The 20,858-nt window shown below is 33.3% G+C and overlaps 2 protein-coding genes across 2 annotated transcripts; both read right to left on the bottom strand.

Annotated features, from left to right (window-relative positions):
* Positions 1-405: 405 nt before the first annotated feature.
* Positions 406-2,234, bottom strand: LOC113763519 (cytokinin riboside 5'-monophosphate phosphoribohydrolase LOG1-like). Its single transcript, XM_027307350.1, has 7 exons — positions 1,963-2,234; positions 1,724-1,821; positions 1,597-1,627; positions 1,310-1,409; positions 1,130-1,200; positions 846-989; positions 406-657 (listed from the first exon to the last, which is right to left on the bottom strand). Exons 1-7 carry the CDS (start codon positions 2,098-2,100, stop codon positions 556-558), a joined length of 684 nt encoding a protein of 227 aa, XP_027163151.1. The 5' UTR covers positions 2,101-2,234; the 3' UTR covers positions 406-555.
* A 7,336-nt stretch (positions 2,235-9,570) lies between these two features.
* On the bottom strand, positions 9,571-18,985 carry LOC113759510 (polygalacturonase QRT2-like). The gene is made up of 10 exons (XM_027302086.1): positions 18,922-18,985; positions 12,806-13,065; positions 12,325-12,453; positions 12,022-12,189; positions 11,449-11,469; positions 11,116-11,323; positions 10,718-10,799; positions 10,463-10,571; positions 10,032-10,151; positions 9,571-9,786 (listed from the first exon to the last, which is right to left on the bottom strand). Exons 1-10 carry the CDS (start codon positions 18,983-18,985, stop codon positions 9,571-9,573), a joined length of 1,377 nt encoding a protein of 458 aa, XP_027157887.1.
* Between the last annotated feature and the right edge of the window lie 1,873 nt (positions 18,986-20,858).

Raw genomic sequence — 20,858 nt, 5'->3', positions numbered from 1 at the left:
TGAGTACACATTTTGATAAAAAATAAAAAAAAATTATGAACACAAATTAATTGAGACCTCAATTTGGTGATACCATCAAATATTGGGTATATATATATATATATACTTTTGACAACCGTTGGACCCCATCCCATGTACAATTATATCATACATGAACAAGAAGACATCTTTTTGTTACACTTTTCAACAGTTCACATTGTCCCTAACAAGCATGATATATATACTCTTTTGACATGGTCAATAACCAACCATAATGGCAGGTAGGGAGAGAGCAAAAAAAAAAAAAAAAAGAGAGAAAGATAAACACAATAAAATAAGTATTATTTTCCAGTTTCCACTGGTATTGAACTACTATGGCGATTATTCAAATGAGAGATTAAGAAATGGGATCTTTGATTTGGGCGCCACTTAAGAGTTCAGAGAGAGAGATGATATATAGTCTTAGTTAAAACTTTGCTGTCCTTTTCTTTTATATGATTAAATGGAACTAGACCAGAACATAAAATCATATTTTTCAGAAATATCATCAGTGTATACAGATGTCTTGATAGAGATCTAAGAGGTTAGGGATTCCCCCACTTGTGTAGTAGACTCTAATAATTGGTCCACTTCCCAACTTTGTCTTGGTGCAACCCTCTCATGGATTGGTGCATACTCCTGCAAAAAGAATAGGCAAATCAATCAAAGCAAAGCTAATAACAAAATGGTTCCCTACTTTTTTCTGCAAATCTTACTGGTCATAGCTCTCCAATAATTTATCAACCAACATCATATACAACAGGATATTCTTGTACTTAATGTAGATATATTATTGTTTTTATTTAACTGTGATTCATATAAAATACCTCCATTTTCTTCATCAACTCCTCTGCTGTGTCAGCTAAAGCCATTATATGTCTTGCTGAATCTGCTATGAAACCTTCCTCCACACCCTTGTCAAACAATGCAAGCAAGCCATCATAGTAGCCATCAACATTTAACAACCCCACCTGTCCAAACCATCTTTCCTTTTTTGATCATTTGGGTGAGGAATACAGGAAGCAAAATAGAAAACCCTTTTTCTAGATTTGGAGAACAAACTGCTCAAAATCAATACCAATATTCTATGACATAAAGAAAATGATCTCACTGGCTTTTCATGAATTCCCAACTGAGCCCAAGTAATCATCTCCAAGAATTCTTCCATGGTTCCATAACCTCCTAAACAATTGTGAAACAAAAGTTGAGAATGATGAGGGTACATAGTATTTCTGTATTCAGCAGAAAAAAAAAGTGAGGAAAAGGGTGTTTTATTCCTAAGGAAACGAACCTGGAAGTGCAATGAAAGCATCAGCATGCTTTTCCATTTCTGATTTTCTTTGGTGCATGTCTGCAACTATTTTTAGCTCTCCATACGTTTTCCCTGATATCTGCAATTAGCATATTCCACATTAGAAACCCTTTGCCGAGCTAGCTCGGCTCAATGTGTAAAAGGACAAATGCTATTTATCACAGGCAAACATCACTGTTTTGCATAATAACTGTTACTGTTGATGAATATAGCAGTCCATCTATGAAGTTTCAGAATGACAACAATGAATGAAATCAAGAAAGTACCTCATGCGGCAGTAGAGCTCTAGGAATTATTCTATAAAGACAAAAAGAGAAAAGAAATGATTGAAATGGCATTTGATCAAAACCTATGTAGCAAGAAAATGATCAATCATCATTTTGAAAGACATACCCGAGAACATGACAACCTCCTTCATATACTGTTTTTGAGACTAATCCCATCAAGCCTACACTTCCTCCACCATAAACAAGATCAATCTTTCTGTTTACCTGAAAATGAAAGGTCATCATAAAACCATGCAACAAGTAACACCACATATGTACACAAGCCAGTTAATTTAAGCAGGTAAGAAAATGCTTTATTCTTATGATCAGTTCATATTAGCTATCTCATCGTACTTTGAACATTACCAGTTCTTTTCCAAGCTGAAGAGCTGCATCACTGAAAGATGATTTGTAACCTGCTCTACTACCACAAAAAACACAGATTCTATTGAACTTTTTCTTTACAGCCTCATTTGCTGACGATGTCCCTTCATCTCCTTTCATTCTCTCTTCCAATAATAATTATTTAAAGGCAGATAAAGGAAAGGAAACGAAAGAAAGCAACAGAGAGTGAGCTGGGAAAAAGATGAATGATAAGTTAAATGCTTATGAGAGATGCAGAAGAGATGCGGAAGAAAACGCAGCTTCCTTTGATACTAACGCTTTCTTTATTCTCAACACACCCTTTTGTCTCTAAAAGCAAGTACCCTATAGTGTTGGAGGAGAGCCCAACAGGTGTGAAGGCCACTAGCCCATCACCTATTATCTTTCACCATCCATCTCCACTTTTCATTTTCTTTTTCTTCACATATATATAAAAATATTTATGGACGTCGTCTCTTCTTCCATCTCTTTCTTGTAAATATTTCTCTCACACAAGCACATAGTCACATACCAACGAGCACACACACATGAAGATAATTATTTTGGAAATAATTTGTTGAAATCTAGAGAGAAGCCCATATCTATTCTCTTCCCCTTTATGTCCATCTCACTAATTACTTTGCTTTTATCAGTTACTTGTCTTCTCTTTGTCTGTCTGTCTGTCTCTCTCCCTCTCTCCCTCTTCCCACACTCCTAGTAGTATAGTACGTATGTACATTTGTATGAACATGTAGTCCGTCCATATTCAGTGCTCTAGAAGGCTTTCCAAGCCAAATAATATGGTTGGTTAATTTAGTTGATATGAATATTTGAACGTGTTTCTTGAGGTGAGAGAATTCGAGTTATGTATTTAAGATTTAAGGTTTGATGATTTTGGAGAGATTCTAATTTAACATTAGGGTATCAAAACTTAGTTGAACAAATGGAATCAAATTTCTTTCTTTTTTTTTTTTTGGTAAGAGAAAATTAGGTGAAGAGGAGGTTCATCCCCATTTTTAAATCAAGGTATACCATTAATGTAGTAAGCAGTTTATAGTGATTATTACACATCGGTTTCAGCTGAAAGTATTGGATAATTTACGGTGCCATTGGAGTATTACAATAATCCTATAATTGGTTCAAACACTCCAACGATCTAGTAGCTAGATTATCCAAATATCTTTGTACCTTTAAAAAATAATGTTCATAGTATGCAAGATAACATGGAAGTAAAGACATAGTTAGACGATGATTTTGGGAATGGATAATTTGTCTTAGTATCTTAATTTATTGTGACAATGTCATCAAAATAATACACTAGTATAGGGATTGACCAGGAATGTGAAACTCTTGCAAAAACCAAAAGTTTACAACCGAGCTCTTCTAAGAACTTTTCTCATCTATTTTGGATTGTAGCAGAGAAAACAATTCCATTGGAATGGTTTTAATGAGGTTTTCTACAACTTATGAGAATGTGGAAAGTGAAAAGAAGTTTCGGAAAAGTGCATGACCAAATGCTAGAACCCAAAATTTTGACAATCTCAATGAAGAATAGGGTAGTTGAATTGTTCAAGTAGAAGTGAATAAGTAAGAAGTGGAAATTCTGTCCATAAGAGAAAATATGAGCAAAAGCCTAATGACAGGTATCGAGTCTGTGTAATTAATAAAAATATAAATTTGCGTACAAGGGTGAGTAAAGTCGTTTCCTTAGGAATTAGGGGAAATTCATTTCTTTTCAAGTGAAAATTAACTGAGGGAGTTTGAAAATTGAAATTAAACTAAACAAACAACTTAAATAAGAATTGGCAAATAGAAGCGAATTAAAATTAAATCAATAAATACGCAAGTTCTAGCCAGGAAATAACTTGGGAGGTAGTTCATACAACTGCTCATCGATGCAAGAATTATTTCATGTATTCGTTAATAAACAGGTTATAGTTGTCAAACACGCAATAACAACTAGTTTTTTCTTACTATTTCGATAGTTAAGGTATACCCATTAACTACTTTTCTCAAAAAACAATCCTAAGTACACCCGTAAAATTTATTTATTTTTAATTACATTAGAAACTAGAAAAAACCCTATTCTAATCAATAAATATACTATCAGGGTTTATTTAAATTAAATCATATGTTTCTCTGACATGAAACCAATCATGCTAGTCGCCACTAATTTAAAATAATTAAACAATTACGGATTTAACTATCCTAACTGACATTAGTTTGTTAGATTGAATTAAATATTGAACCCTGATATTCAAATAATAAAACAACCATAAGAATTAAATCAGAAAACATACAAATACTACAAATAAAAGAAACTAATAAAAATATTTAGATCTCACAGTTGTACCTGAATCAAATCCTTCGTTTCCCTTTGACTAGAATAAAAAAATTAGTTGCCTTCTATTGTAAACAATTCGCAAAATTTCATTAAAGAAAATTGCATAAACGTTTGACAAAAGAAGAAAACTAAAGAAAAGTAAATTCCAAGAGAAAAGCCAAGCGGCTGTCGTTCTCTTTTCAAAGCAAAGAGTCACGACCCAATTGTTTTCTCCTTCTGAAGTACTAGTCAAGCGAAAGACCAGCCGTCTCTAAAAACCAATCTTTTTTCCTACTTTTAAGCTATCAATAATAAAGTAAATTCGTAAGTGGAAAAGGAAACTATAAACGATATTATCTTTGTTTCCTAAAAAGAACTCTATTACAAAAACAGGAATCTTTTTAGCCAACGTCTGCTTAGGTTTGTTTCGAATTAGAAAACCTACACTCGCATGCAAATTCCGAATCTCCTGGACTTGACAGTAAAACTGACTGCGCTCACACGGAATAGGTTAAGAATCTCCGTTAAATCGGTTTTCACTCTTTTTCTTGCCATATTTTTAAAATTAGCACCAGTTGTCAAATATAAGTAGAATCCATCCAATGATGCAATATTTGGCCAAAATCAAGGGAAAATATTCATAAATTTAGTAGCAATTCGCACCCTATCACCTAAAATCCCTAAATCTTGTAGAAATAATCTAACTTCAGGCGGGTTCTTTTATTTCTTTCTCCCTGGTTGAGGTATTCAAAAAGTGGAGCAAATTGATATGTAATCCTCTAAAGCTGGACTGCCACTTCTGTTAAGAAGGAAAAGATAGTCCAATTGCATTTTATTCATTCTTCATGATATGCGAAATTACAAATTTTCCTTCCAAATGAATGAACAATAAATTCATTTATCCTCTAGAAAAGTATTTCTAATCTTAAATTGCTATGGAAAATGCATACCCTAGTAGGGATTGAGGCTTCTGTAATTATCAATCTCAAATTTACCATACAATGTGTCTACTAATACAACAAAAACACGTACTCAAACTCAAACAATAAATGTATGCTATGTAGATATTAGTAGAACAATAGCATGGAGAACCATACCTAATTGTTATACTAAAAAAAAAAAAAAACTATGTGCCCACAATCAATTCCATCCATCCAATATCAACTTGATTTCATTTGGGCCATCAACCATGTTCGGCAATTGCTGCAATTTTAGGCAGTCTTGTCCCTTCTAGTACGAAGTGATTTTTTTTTAAAAAAAAAGCTAATTACACGCTGTTCCAATTAATTGTGACTGTTTTTTTCACAATGCCTATACTATAAAGAATTAAAAGAAAAAAAAAGCACTCGATTGTTGTTGGTTGTTCTAAGCCAACCTTGCATGTGTGTGTGTATTTATTTATATTTTGTGGAAATAGGGATGTCATGAAATCAATGGATACAATAAATTCGCTTGCCTCTATGCCTAGGAACTAGACTGTATACTACGAGCGAGGTAAAGTGGTAGTAACCAAATTTTCTTTCGTTGGATTTCTCTTTCGAAAATGTGATAAAAATTTGAAAATATTGATGACTTACATGCAAAAGAACTTGAGAAATTAGTTCCTCAAAAGTATATGAGGAATTTGTTGTATGAGTGTACAATGTAAAAGTGCACAATCTATGAGATTTTATAAGATGTAAGTACACACCTGTTATAAATTGGCATTTGCATAATCAAGTCACACCTTTTCCTTTGGTAAGTTAAAATTTATCCTCAAGTAGTAAAATGTACATTACAATCACTACAATAGAACTGATTCACTAGCTGGTATCAAGTTACACATACATAAATATAAGCAATTCAACTACCTAAAACTAAGACTCCATTTGGATTAGTTGTTTTTGAAAGTGTTTTCGAAATATTTTACTGTAATAGTGTATATGAAAAACTTTTACTATAGATATTTTTTGTGGTGTTTTTGGAGGGATTCTTCGAATATATTTTGAGGTACCTTTTAAAATTAAAAAAAAATTATAGTACTTTTTAAAAATTAATACTAATACTCACAACCACCACCACTCCCACCTACCACAGCCACCACCCTCTCCCTCCTCCTTTCTCCTCCCTTTTCCTTCTCCCCTCTTCCCCTTGCCTCTTTCTCTTCCCCTCCCTTTCCCGCCACCCCCTGCCCCTTCCTTCTCCTCTCACTCAATCCGACCCCTCCCCTCATTTCTTCCCCATTGTAATCTAGTCGAGACTAGATTGGGTGGGGAGGGAGGGGAAGGGGTGAGGGGTGACAGGAAAGGGGAGAGAAAGAGAAAAAGGGAAAGGGAAGAGGGGAGGACGAAAGAGAGAAAGGAGGAAGAGGGAAGGAGAGGGAGAAGGAAGAGGGAAGAGGAGGGGGAGGAGAAAAGAAGAGGAAGGCAGTGGTGGGTGAGGGTGGTGGTGATAGGTAGAAAATATTGTAAAATTCATATATTTTTAATTTTTTTTTGTATATTTGTGAGTTATTTTTAATATATTGTATGGATGAGATATTTTTATTTATGCATTAATGTAACATTATATTTAAAAAACTAGTTTTTGAAACATAGTCCAATCCAAATGCAGCCTAAGGTATGTCCGCACACATATTCTTATGATTTGAATTTTCTTCATTTAATAAATGGAGCAAGAGCCAATAGATCTTACAACAGAAATGACAATTGATGGACCAATTAGATTCATAGTACCTTCATTGGCATATAGTAGTAACTGGACAAGCAAGCTGCCACTGGATCCTAAAAGAGACATGACAGTGTACTGGAAAATAAATTACAGCTGCAAGCTCATATTTTGTGACAAATACTTACTTAGTCAATAATATTAATCATTTTGGAAAAGATGTTCCATTTGTAACGTTGTTGGACTACAAGATTAATAGCTTTGACCTCTCCAAATGCTGCTTTTATAAGTTCAATTTACCTAGATATTGGTAACAAGTACCTTGAGAATATTAATGATGGTTAAAAAATTCGTCAGCTTTAATATTCCTATCCACAAGGTAATGAATATGATTTTCTTGAGTATAGCTCCTTGTGTCCTTCATTTAGTTATATATATATATATATATATATATATATATATATATATATATATATATAATATAACGCCTCTTTATCCCACTTGTGTAACTTCCCTGAAATTTCCTTGCATGGGATTGAAACAGACAGGTAGTGTTTTATTTGTATCTTTATTTTCTTTATTTTTTTCCCGAAAAAACTACCAAGATTCTAATGGGTTTGGATGGACCCCTACAAACTGATTTTCACCAATCAACAAGTAGAACAAAGAGAGGAAACATATAACCTTAACTCCTCTTGAAAAAAAAATAAAAATAAAGGACCATCGGTGATGTTATACTGTTATTGATTACCGATATTAAGAGAATAAAACGATACAAGTTGAAAATAAAATGTATTCACAAAAAGTTGTTTAGGGTTGAAGATTAAGATTTTATTGAGGGTTAAAAGCAAAGTTACTAGCTACGTTCAAAATCCTTGCTGGTTGTAATTCAGAAGTAACATAATACAAGTTGAAGATGCAACATCTACATGGAAAAGATAGAACTAAAATTGAATTTAGTACGTACAATATCCTTCATGGCTGTAATTCAGAAGATTCATCACCACCACTTGAATGTATCATGGGTATGACGAAAAGGGAGGGGAGGGCCAAAAAAAAAAAGGTAGGTTAGTGTAAGAAATCTTCTGATGAAATTAGCTAGATTGTGGATATTGCGATGGATTGGCAATTATTGTTGCTAAAAGTAAAAAGTCATTTTCATCACTTTTACATTCGATCCATGAGAAGATGTAGTGAAAAAGAAAGGGAAAAAAAATAAAGTGGTAGGGGTCAACATATTAACAACTTTGTCCCTCTAGGCGGACAACAAGTGTGTTTCAATGATATAGATCAATCCATAATGAAGTACTATGTCCAAGGACCAACTCAAGTCCATGTTTATCTTGAAACTTGAAACTACTCTTGCATTATAAGGTACGAAACTTGATTGGACCATTCAATTATCATTCCCAAAGGAAAATCTTGATTAGCCGCTTTCTCTATCTGTTGGATTTGTGGGATCATGAATTGTCCTAGAATATTAATTATGTTACAAGAAGAAAGAGAGAATTTAGATACAAGTTCAATTACATTTTTTGTTGGATGAGCAATGTTACGCATAATTGGGTATTTTGAGACTAATGTATCACTTTATATGTGGATGTTCAAGCCAAAAAAAAAAAAAAAAAACCACATCAAAATAATCTTTTTGATAAGTAAATGATGTTTTATTTTGTAATTTAGGAAGAGACTTCCATTATGCAGATATGAAAAGTTTTTGTAAAGGCAAATTTTTTTTTACCAATTACATTTCTTTTTTTTTCACGTTTATTCCCTCAATCTTCTATATATATCCCCAACTTCTTCCTTGAACAGTACGCTCCATTGACAACTTCAATCAAGAATTTTGCAACCAATGGAAAATAATGAGAAGAATAGTTGCCGGGTTCGGGTCCGGAATAACGAATTCCGGCCCGGATCCGCCCGTTGATAGGCCTACTCCATTGACAACTTCAATCAAGAATTTTGCAACCAATGGAAAATAATGAGAAGAATAGTTTTTGTACAGGGGTGTAGTTATAGTAGAGGAGAATTATGAGTGTCACACTAGGCTTCTTCCCTGTTTTTGGTTTGGATTAGGAAAGCTTCCCAAACTTGTGCTTGTCAAATTACTTCTGCTCATCAAATTTTGAGGAAAAAAATGGATTTTCTAAACTTTATACTACAAAGAAAATAGTTGTTGACTTCAAGTTTGTATTCCTTGCCAAAAGTCTTAATGAACCATTACATTAGTGGGGCGAGAAGACCTTGGTCTATTGACCAGGATTGAGGTTTCAAGAATTAAAAGTGAAAGATAAAATATTAAAATTAAAAGAACCGTTTTATTGGTGAAAATTTTTAAAAGAACCGCTCCCTACTACTTAAATCTACCCTCTCCTCTACTGAAAAAAAAGAACCATTATAAATTGGTGGAAGACAAAACTTTAAACGAAATTTATGGACTGCATTGCATCATAGGACAATAACACATTGGTTCCATATGGTGTACTTATGCTTTGACGTTATGCTCTGGAAAACTTTTGTATTCATTCTTCACTTTTTTTTATGAATGAAATAAATTCTACAGTACAGAAATAAATGCACATTAAAAAAAAAATGGACATCTACAAGCTATAGAATGAACTTCTGGTCTACTAAACTATTTAGTTGCATTGTGGTGTATTATTTCCTATCTGTTGTACATGGATATTGTTACAAGCAGCTAGACTACTACGTCCCTTGTGCGTTAATTGTACATTTTCCATCCTAACGCCTTCACAAGGAAAAGTTGCACTGCATTCAAATATTATGCCTTTCTCCGTAGCACTTGTTCCTTTTATATTCCTGTATGACACACTGTTCACTTGTACAGCATTCTTCTGCAATAGAAATACAATAATTGTTAAACATGCATAGTAATTGCGACAATTTAACCGCAATAAACGACTGAGAAAACTGAAAATGAAGGTGCAATAGATGCAAATATGAGAATAGAGAAAGAATAGTAGCTAGCGGTCCATTCTTTATTTTTGCTGCATTCAGATAATCATGCATCGTAAATTAAACCATTTTCCTTATGGGCTGAATCAACGGTAAATCATCTTATATTGGCCAGAGACATTACCTGCTCTTTGCAATCCTTTTCCTTTTTGTCACAATAGAATTGATCTATGATTATCGGATTTGTCACATTGCGCATTACAATATTCTCGAACACGATGTTCTTTGCATATCCGCGTCCTCCCTTTTCAAATAGCAGACAAAGCCAATGTTAGATCCAAAATTTTTGTATCCTCAGTGCTTGTAAATGTTTAAGAAGAAGAGTTGTTCGAGGGAAATGATTTTGTGACAATGGAAACTTAAAGAACTTTGGAGGGCTAAGGTTAATTTGTTTGTTATGGTCTTTTCCTGTTACCAGGATTGTGACAACATAATCCAAAGACTGAGTATATGATGATACAAGATTAAAAGGTTTATAAAAGGGAATAACATGGTCATTTACAATTTTCTTGATTTAAAGTAAGCCCGAAAGTGGTATTCAAAATTGTCCCTTACCTGCCAACTCTTTATTCTTACTCCATTTGTGGTTCCTGCAAATGTTGCTGTATTCACCAAAATATCAGACACATGGTCCTCATCACCATTTTTCCCCAGGCTACCAATGCTGAAAAAAAAAAAGAGAGAATCATGTCAATTTAGTTTTGTAAGTCTGTAAAGAAAGTGTGATCAGCAGTGGGGAAAGCTGAAGGAAGAAGTGGGGAAAGCTGATTCCATGGGGAAAGCTGAAGGAAGAAGGGAGAATTGAATAACCTGATTCCATGGCCTGGTCCACACTTTATACCCACTGCTCGAACCTTATTGGATCCACTAACAATAGAAATGCAATCATCCCCTGCATCCAAAACAAAAGTATTATATGAAAATTTTAACTGTCACAACCTCCACTTACACCTTGCAATCTAGACCTTTCATATTTTTTTATTTTATTTAATTAAAAGTTTTATAAATCAAACTCTTTAGAGTCAATAGTCAATTCTTCACGTGGAAAAAAGTGTCCAATTAATGTTATCCCAATAAACTCTCAAAGGAAGAAAAGGCATAGAGGAATTATTACTTGAAAGTTGTTACTTTAGACAGGACTAATTAAACACTAGATTGAAAGAAAAAAATTGATGAGATAATGTAAAATTTAGGGAATTTCCATTTACCAGTTCCAATGTCACTGTTCAAGATTTGAACATTGCGGGATCCTGAGACGTGAATGCCATCAGTGTTTGGGCTGCTTCCTTTGGATTTCACCTTCAGATTTGATGCTTCAACATTGGTACAATCCCGGAAAGTTAGATGCATTTGTTGTGCATTTTTTATCCTTAGGTTTGTCACTTTTACATTTGTGCACTTATCAAAGGTCATGGCCTGTTATGATGATGATAAGAAAATGGAAGGAAAAGAAGTAAGACATTTGAACATAATGAATTTTCATCATGCATTTTCTTGTAATTTCAAGAAAACTTTTGATCATTGCAAAGCCTTAAACATACCGTTGGAGCACCTAGACAAGGCTGCAAAAAAAAAAAATGAAAAATGAAAGGAAAAGAATTTGTCAATCACTTGCAAATAATTTTTATAAACCACAAAAATTAAGAACATGTGAGCTAACAATTGTATGGTTGGCTTCCAAACATGTATAGATGTAGATGTAGAACATTTTTTGTTAGAGGGCAATTCTTATATTATATTTTTCTAAGTTCAAGTGTGTGGTATAAGACTTTTCAAAACTTTAATGGGGGCGAAAAACTTAAGAAAGGTTTTTATATCCCTATCGTCCATGCATTAATGACTTGTATCAGTAGTGTTGGGGTGGGATTTAGAATGGAGGAGATTGAATTTAATTTCTTCCAAACTATAGTATGTAGAAGACACTTTTTAAACTTTTTAGTTGTTTTAGTAGAAAAAAGCTAAATTTCTACCACTTGGGTCGGACACAACATAAAAAGTGCACATAATTAAGGATAAAAGAGCATATATGCCTATGCAGACAAATTGTGTAAATGAACACATTTGCAACCGTACACTTGGAAGCCTTTGTGACAGAATTAGGTACAGTTTCATACTTGTTTTTCGTCAACTTTGCAAGATTTTGGCCACCAAATCTGTCCATTTCCACTAATCACACCACCACCTTCAACACTGAAGTCTCTGAGCTCCTCAAACTTAATCCAAATCCTTCGATTTTGTTCATAGTCTGACATGAGTGTAGAAGCTCTGATGGTTCCTTGGATCTATCAAGAAATTAAAAAGAAACAAAAACAAAAAGATTCTATAGTTATTATTTGAATTGATATGGTTGCTTAACTTTTCACTTGGAGCTCATAATTTTGCGAGATAAATTGTTTCTTGATTATTCACAAACTTACCCTCATTGTAATACCAGATTGGCAGGGACCCTCAAATGTAATTGGCTTGAGATGATACACTTTTCTGGCAGGAACCAAAAAAATGCTGTTGGGAGTAGAACATGCCTTCTTCCAAGCTTGGGTAAATGCCTTAACAAGAAAGGGAGATTAGATTTTCTCAAGGCCATCTAAAGTTTTTTTTTCTTCTATTTTTTTTGTCAAATAATAAAAGGGCAACAGAAATAGTAAAAGAAATGGCTTGACGGAAAATTTATAAGCTGACACTATTTTTAAGCTTTAATGAGTGTTGAAGCCACTTTTAACTCGAATGAAGTAAATTTACTGTAGCAACTTACTTCAACCAAACATGCAACTAATCCAACAATGAGAAAAATCAATAAAATGAAGCAATGTAACAGTAAAAAGTATTAAAGCTAGCTAATTAATTTTTTCAGTTAAAAACATTCTTTCTGAATTTTTTGCTTTTTAAGATAATATATACCTTAGTATCATCTGTTCCATCAGCCCTGGCTCCAAACTTGTCAACGTTCACTAGATAACCTGTTGATCTCGACCTTTTAGACCTTGCAGAATTTGACAACCCTGCATTCGCAGAAAGTAATCTTCTGAATTTCAGGAATCCAGATTCTTGCTTGATTTCCTGACGACTTTGCGGAGGATGGCGATGGCCAAGGCCAGTTTCATTCTCTGCATGAATCAATCCCCGATAGCCCGAATGCTGATGATCCTGTTGGAAGGTGGCTGAAGAATACACCAAAACGGTGAAGATTGTGAAAAGAAAGTATTGAAGAAACATTTTCATCTACAGGTACTCTTAATTTGGATGCAGAAACCAGAAAATACAAGCTGATGGTTCCAAAAGAATGAGAGGCTCAAGTCTTTCTTAACGCAACAAGACAGGATTTGACGTTGAAAATGTTTCCCAACAATCTACACATATTTATAGCCAAATGTTGGCTTAGAAATGGGAAGATGATGGATTTAGAAAAAGACAGGAAGGGGTGTTAGAGGATTTCAATTAACTTCTAGACAATCAATGGCTGCTTGAGAATGTTATCCATGACGGAGAGATCATGGATTTGGGTGGTAAAAGAGGCTGAAACGGCAAGACTACAAAATTTTTTTTTTGGCAGTAGTTGACTCTTGCTTCAGGTATCTCCCAACTTAAGAAGATCAACTAGTTAAGTTGTTAATTATTACTTTATGCTTGTTTACCAACACATGCAGGTTACATAGTATGACCAAACATTTACATATGCAAAAATGACTTTTTGCACTTGCGTACCTATTGCCTACCAGTACAAGACAATAAACTATATATGACGAATTTTTTATTTGAGTAAATCTTATATACACTATCAATGTATATATTATCACGGTTGAATAGATGACACATGAACAAATTTGGATTTCAAATTCAAATTTTACACATGCGTCATATATTTAACTGTGACAGTGTATATAAGATTAATCCTTTTTATTTTCGTTTGTTTCCATGGGGTTTAACAGGTCAGGGGGTTTTAAAAAGCCATACATCCTCTTGAGTGGAATTTTGTGATGTAGATTGATTCTAATGAACCACATTTTGCAAAGTAGTTTGTACAATTTTTGCGACATGGTATATGTTAATCATGGTATATAACAAAATGTCCTGGTAAGTGAAAAGCAATAGTGCTTTAAAAATCAATTAGATTGGCCACTGATTAAACTGCAAACTGGCTATGGTACGAGTATGATTCTCTATTAAACCAAGAAAGTTAAAGAATCGGTCAACTCCGCTCGAAAATCAATTGAACTGATCAAAATAAGTAAAAACTAAATTGTTAAACCGATTTCTACTAATCTTTTCTTTCTTTTTAACATTTCAATGTTATTACTTAATATTAAAATAAATAACATGAATTAAACCTTGGACCTAAATGATTGAGATGGAGGAATTGCGAACCAAAAGTTCATCTAGCTCACTCACTGGTCTAGATTTGAAATTGGTGAAAAGTGACGAATCTGCAGTGAAAAAAATTTAAAGGAGATGCCAAAGCACTCTTTTGGTTTAGTCAGATTATTATACCTACTAACCCCTAATATACAGTCTCTTTAGACTCCCCTCCCTCTAGATTAGGATAGATTAGATTATAAAAATATTATCGTTGCCATAAAAAAAAAAAAAAGAAAGGTCCATATAGATTCAGCCACGGATTTAAGATTCCGAAATCAGAATTTTGACATGGGAAGGCCAAAAGATATTTCCTTGAGCCATGGTTCGATTTTCTAAACACAAGATGCACAGTTCACTGGAATACGTGGATTTCTAATGGGAATTTTGCTTCATATTTGAGATTGCTGGTTAAAGCAAATAAGGATGGATACAATTGGCAAGAAATTAGAGGAAGCATTTAGCATCAAATTTTGGATTTAGATGCAAAAAAAAAAAAAAACTAGGAGGATATGAAAACTTTGGAGATTACAACTCAAGAAAGATAACCAGTTTTCCATTGGACGTTTCACGCATACTAAAGGTGCAATTGGTAGGATTTTTTTATTGTGAATTAATAATAAAAAAATGAGATATTACATTCAAGACAGATTGCATTTCGTTTCTATGCCAAAAGACAATGAATTAAATCTCAACAAAAATATAGGAAAAGACAAAGCTATTAATAGATTCAAAGAGTAGAAAAAACCAAGGGTCATAATTCATCGTCTAATTAATTTTGGATTATAGTCTAAAGCAAGAATTTTGTTGTTAAACTTGAAGCAACCCTTTTGCATATTTCGCATCTTGGCCTTAAATTTCAGCATCCCTAACTTTAATTCTTTATCGTCTCACAAAAACTTTATTACCATATCCATTTTCTAGTGTTTTTTTCCTTTAACTTTTAAAACACTAGTTCCATTAGTTATCATCTTATGAGTTTTTCAACAAAAAAAAAAAAAAAAGAAAACTATAAGCGCGATTTTCCTTGTAATTTGTGTATGTAAGCTACCCCGCAAAAAAAAAAAACCCTATAAGCATGAAATTCCATATAATTTGTGCATATAGCTAGCTAAAAAAAAAAAAAGAAAAAAGGGCAAGAAGAGTTGTTGACTTGAGCAATTTGAGTAAATCAAATATAGTTATACCCTTCAACGACCTTAGTCAAAATTGAAACTTGGCCTACCATACCGGCAGGATTTTGCTTTTCTTGTGTGTCTCAAATTTCACATGCAAATTCCTTGTTTGATTAACACTTTGTCACGTCAAATTAATTAGTAAATGATGTAAAACCTTTTGCAAAATTGTGGGTTGGGGAGCTGTTTGCGGTAGGGTGGAAGTTGGGGAAGTTTGCACCTTTTTTAGGCTATTAATTTGACCATTTGGGCAAGAAAACTGTACCATTGGTGAGTTAATGGTGGAAAGATTGGAATTGGAGTGTTGCTTTGGCTGGCGGGAGTCAGTTAAATTGGTTATCAGCAGCATCATCTGACTTGCCGTGGTGTGTTTGGACAAAAAGCATAGGGATGGGCTTTTGAGTATTCTAGTTTATTTGTACTACTTTGGATTTGGAACAAAGACAATTTGACCATGGTCTCATGGTTGGGTGGAAATTTCTTATGTCAAATGCATCATTGCTAAATTGGAGTAAACCCCCCCGCCCCCTCGCTCTTCTCAAGTGTATAACAAAAGCTAATTATGCTAAAGTATTGACTAATTTACAAAAAAAAAAAAAAAAAACTCTTGACTATATTCACATTAGTCAAATTGTTATCTCAACATAGAAAATGTTTTACAATAGCATATTGACCCTTATGATGTTCAACGTGAGCAGTTAGAGTTTTCTCGCTGTCAGATTCAAGATTCGAATCCTACCAATTGAGAGGATTAATCCCAAAAAAAAAAACTCTTAAAAGGCTACTTAAGTTTTGTAATTTACAACATAATTCTATAGCATATTGCATTTTAGGGATCAATTTAATTAGCTTGATGGTTTTTATTCTATTTGCGTCTTCCAGACAAAAAACCGTCTCAGGTGTTTTTATAATCTTTCTTAGATAATGTGAAGGTAATTAAGCGGTACAAGTGAAAGATAAAAGAAGCAGTAATATCAAAGTTTAAGGGGTCAAATGAAATTAATTACCTTAAAATACACTTTACAAAGAGTTTGGCATGCGTGGTTCTGTTTTTTGTTTGTGGGTTAATCGGGGGGAAAAAAAGAATGGTTTTAAGCAACAACAAAGAGTTAGGTTAATATGGTAAAGTATATATTATAGTATTTGACGTGGGAACATAACTCAATAACTGAAATTGATAGCCATCACATATTGACTTAAAAGGTTCTACAAGAAATCAGTTGTAAGTTGTACACTAGCTTTCTTGAGCTTCAATTAAAAACCAACATAATTTTTTTTGGTTTTATTTTTCAAGTGTTATATTTTTGAAAATATAAGATTAATTAGGAAAAGTAAATAAATACAAGAGAGGGTAAGCAAGATTAAATAGAGAAAGTATATAAATGCAAAAGAGAATAATAATTGTTAGTATGTGTATATATATGGTAGATTGAGTGAATATTAGGTGTGTTAACGGGCATAGAAAAATCTTTTATTATTATTATTATTTTTATTATTATTTTCTTTTTTTGGTGGGTTTAAGCCTCAAAAGAATTGGTTAACTTGGTGGGCGATGGGCTTCCAATTCCTATGCTTGTTAGGCAAAGTTGGCCCAATTCTGTTTTAAACGTGGGTTAGCCTTTTTGTTTTCCCTACTTTTTCTAAACTACTAATACGGAAGGTTAGAGTCCTTAAATTAGTTAATACAATAGTATAGTAATTATCTTTACTGTCCATACAATATATAACACCTGAACAATATCTGTTAGGGTAAAAACTTTTTTGTCATCTTTTGAACTTTTAATTTTACCCATACAAAAATTAATTTTTATCTTAATCACCAATATAACCACCCTGAATATTGTAACTATCAAATTATTATAACCATATAAACTAAAGTTCTTTCACGAAAATTTTATATAAATTTTTTACATGTAACAAACAAGACTTATGCAAAATTGATTTATTTTAATTTTTCCATAATTACACACATATTAGGTGTGCCCTATACACTAGTATATATAAAGTGAAAAGTAGGGATTTTGGGTAAACACTTTTTGTCATTTTATATACTTCTAGCTTTACTTTTATGAAAGTCACTTATTGCTTTACTACCTTACCTAAAGGCAGATTTTTGTCAAAATGTGTTTAGATAGTTGTGATTAGAAGTAGTTACAGGTAGTCATCTTCAACAAACCTACATATTTGCTAACAGGTAGTTACAGGTTTGTTTGGACAGCTGATTATTTTTCCAAATATATTTGCTTACATTATCATTACAATTTCTTATACACATTTTTATCTTCCCAATTATCTTTTTATCTCACATACATCACATCACAAAAAGTGCTACAGTAAAAATATCTCAAATAACTTACAATCCAAACAAAGAGAAATTTGATAGGAAAAAAAATATTAAACTACCATAGTTTGCTATAGTTTGAAAATTTTAGGAAAAATTAAATTGCGAAAAAAATTTCTTAATTGTACATACATCATGTGTGCCTTTAGCACTAGTGGTAATAACCATTACCAGAAAAAAAAAGTAACAAGTTAGCAAGAACCTTTACTAGAAATTGACTTCGATATTAGTAGTAATATTTTAAGATCCTGGCTAATTAATCAAGGTGTAAATTATGTTGACCTAGTGAAGTTGTGGATGACATAATTGACCTAAAAAATGTTTCTTCTTGTTTTATAACTTTGTTAGGCAAGTATAGTTGGGTAAAGTTATCACCAACTTGACCCTTTGTCAACGAGATTGACGTTATTAAGGTATGGAATGAAGGTTGATTTTCACAAGTTATTTCTGTTTCTCCGTTTGGCAAATTCATAGGAAAAGGTTAACGTTTTAGTTTCATCTCTAGAAGTCTGCTGAAGACTTGAAATGCTGCTAAATGCTAATGTGATGGTAAGAGGAAGATCAAACTTGGACACATTGGACAATTCAATTTTCAGTTTTTGATGGATTATTTTATAGTACTTAGGAATACCGTAATCATGAATGATGGTTTACTTTTTGTCACTTTTTTCCTTTTTTTTGGGCAGAAATTCTCTAAATCCTTCATGATGAAAATGATCCCCAGAAAAAAAAAATTCCAATTTTAAATATTCTCAAAAACCCCCCATTAAAGTCAGCCAAAAAACTCTTTGAAAGGGAGTTTGGTTTTCAATACGAATTCATTCTATTTTGTACAAGAATTTTGCTTACTTCAGAGCTTCTTTCTTTACATTTTCTCTCTATAAAATAAACTGATTCAAGTGTCAAATCTTCCCTCGAGGATAAAACCCCACCTTTTATATCAATTGCAATTGCAATTGGACATTTTACCGGCTATTACCCAATTTGGAAGCTCATCTCAATTTTGACATCAATAGTTTGGCCCCGTCTACAAAAATTGTATCTCACCTCTTACTTTGCCTGAACTAAGATTATATTACTACGAAAATCACTAAAAACACTAGGACTATTAATGGAAACTAAATTGAAGGCAACTCCAAGACTCTTACTGGAAGACAATCCAGCCAAATGCTCCGCGGACAGGGTGAAAAGGCCAGGCAAGGAGTCCGCCATGTATCTTCAGTGCCATGAAAGGAAGCAAGTAAGAAAACTGAAAATTGTTGGAGAATATGGGGATTACAAGTGTCTGGAACTTATTACAGAACTATTACAAGAATTATTTCAAGAACCTGACTAAGCTAATTTCGAGGAATTCAAGAGATTTTCCAAGACGCATGATCACTTTTTTTAAGGTATTATTTGCCCCTATTATCTTGCTAACCGGGTTGAAATGACAAATTATCTCTAGGATACAATGGAAACGAAAAATAGCCTATAGCAAGTTTAATCTTAGTTTTCACAAGAAAAGGATGCAAGAAGTTGGTTTTGCAAATCTAAGATGCCTTAAGCACAAGGTGCTACAAGAAAAGTTTAGATTACCTTTATTTATAGGCAATTCAAGAGCAAAAGTACATGAAATTTACTTAATGTCCATTTATGAATATAGTACACCGAATATATGAACTAATGAACTTGAGAAGATACATCAATGTTTCTTTACTTAATATCCATTTATGAATTTAGTATACCAAGTACATAAATTGAGTGGTTCCATAAATGAACTAATGAACTTGAGAAGATACATCAATGTACCAATGAATTTTGTAGGAAATTCATAAATCAAACTTCTAGACATGAAAAGAAAGATCATATCACAAGTCATGATTAATTTTTATACTACAAACTAATTTCCAACAAAAACTCTCCTACAAAGGAAGAGAACTGAGACAGAGGCATCAAGGAAAGTCGTGAAGAAGATACATGGGAAAAGAATAATCAAAGGCCAGGAAAAGGTAAGCGCAAGAAAGTAGGACAAGACTAAAGAGCAAAATTGTTCGACTTTCACAAATGGAGGAGTGCGTCTCCTTAGAGCACCAACATCCAAGTTATCGAAGACTTTCTCATAAGCAACACATATATCTTGAAATATTATAGGAGCTTCAACATAAGGCAGAGAATTTGACAATTAAGTACACTAAGAAGGGAGGCTATATAATCATGTGGTGCCCCTCACTAATGAGATCATAAGGGAGTCACTTCATGAACTCTACTACCTTTGACAATCATAATAGGACCACTGATCTAGCTAAGCACTTAGGCTCGCACCGAGCCAAGATGTGCTTGCAAAGAACTTCATATGCAATTCCCTGCAAGAGGTTTCCTGAAAAGGAGAGTCGAAATACTAGATCATACCTTGCGAGTAAGCCATCTTCGGATGAATACGAAATAAATTCCTGGAAAAAATCTTTTTAGGAACTCACTAATGAAACTATAAAAAGAACTGTAGACACTATGCATAAAATGGAGAAAAGATTGTTTAACATGGAAGGATTCAATCCTGGTAGAAATTTAGACTTCAAACAACTACTTTTAGCCCAACTCACATGGTCCAAATGTGAGAGGGAAAAGGGTAACTGTTTCATTGATAGGGTGCATTTTAGTGGAATATTTTGGGTAATTTTGCACAATTGTTTAACTAAATATTGCATTAATTGGGTGGATTCTACTCAGATATGATTTTGGTGCTAATTGCAGGAACTGATGCTGAAAAGTACTTAAAATCAAAATTTAGAGGATTCGTCGTACGTGGAGCACTTCAAGCAGTGGGATCCGCTTGAGAAGCTGAAGAAATTAAATTGTAATAGATTTTATTCTATTTTAAGGAGGGAGTTTTGTTTCTTTGAATACCAATTTCCGATAAGAGGAAATCTCTTCCTTGAATTTCAGGGTTACCAAAACAAAAGAAGGAAGTATTAGACTCCCAGAGGGTCTGCTTGGCTTGGATTGAATTTCGTTTGGCTGGGCTATGTTTTGTAAGCAAGACAAAAGGAGACCACGGTTGTTGACCTTAGAGGACTACTTTTTCATTCATGTATTAGAGGACAAT

This window comes from Coffea eugenioides, chromosome 2 (genome assembly GCF_003713205.1).
Source record: "Coffea eugenioides isolate CCC68of chromosome 2, Ceug_1.0, whole genome shotgun sequence".
Classification (NCBI taxonomy): domain Eukaryota; kingdom Viridiplantae; phylum Streptophyta; class Magnoliopsida; order Gentianales; family Rubiaceae; genus Coffea; species Coffea eugenioides.
The sequence above is the reverse complement of the archived record's forward strand: the minus strand, read 5'-3'. Positions and strand labels throughout refer to the sequence as shown.

Excerpts from the sequence above, each read along its gene's own strand:
- LOC113763519 (XM_027307350.1), bottom strand. The coding sequence starts at position 2,100 with ATGAAAGGAGATGAAGGGACATCGTCAGCAAATGAGGCTGTAAAGAAA. Across the intron at positions 1,410-1,596 it reads GAGCTCTACTGCCGCATGAG|ATATCAGGGAAAACGTATGG; the intron begins GTACTTTCTTGA and ends TGCTAATTGCAG. Across the intron at positions 1,201-1,309 it reads TGCTTTCATTGCACTTCCAG|GAGGTTATGGAACCATGGAA; the intron begins GTTCGTTTCCTT and ends ACAATTGTTTAG.
- LOC113759510 (XM_027302086.1), bottom strand. The coding sequence starts at position 18,985 with ATGGCGGACTCCTTGCCTGGCCTTTTCACCCTGTCCGCGGAGCATTTG. Across the intron at positions 12,454-12,805 it reads ATGGAACAGATGATACTAAG|GCATTTACCCAAGCTTGGAA; the intron begins GTATATATTATC and ends TTTCTTGTTAAG. Across the intron at positions 9,787-10,031 it reads AAAAGGATTGCAAAGAGCAG|AAGAATGCTGTACAAGTGAA; the intron begins GTAATGTCTCTG and ends TTTCTATTGCAG.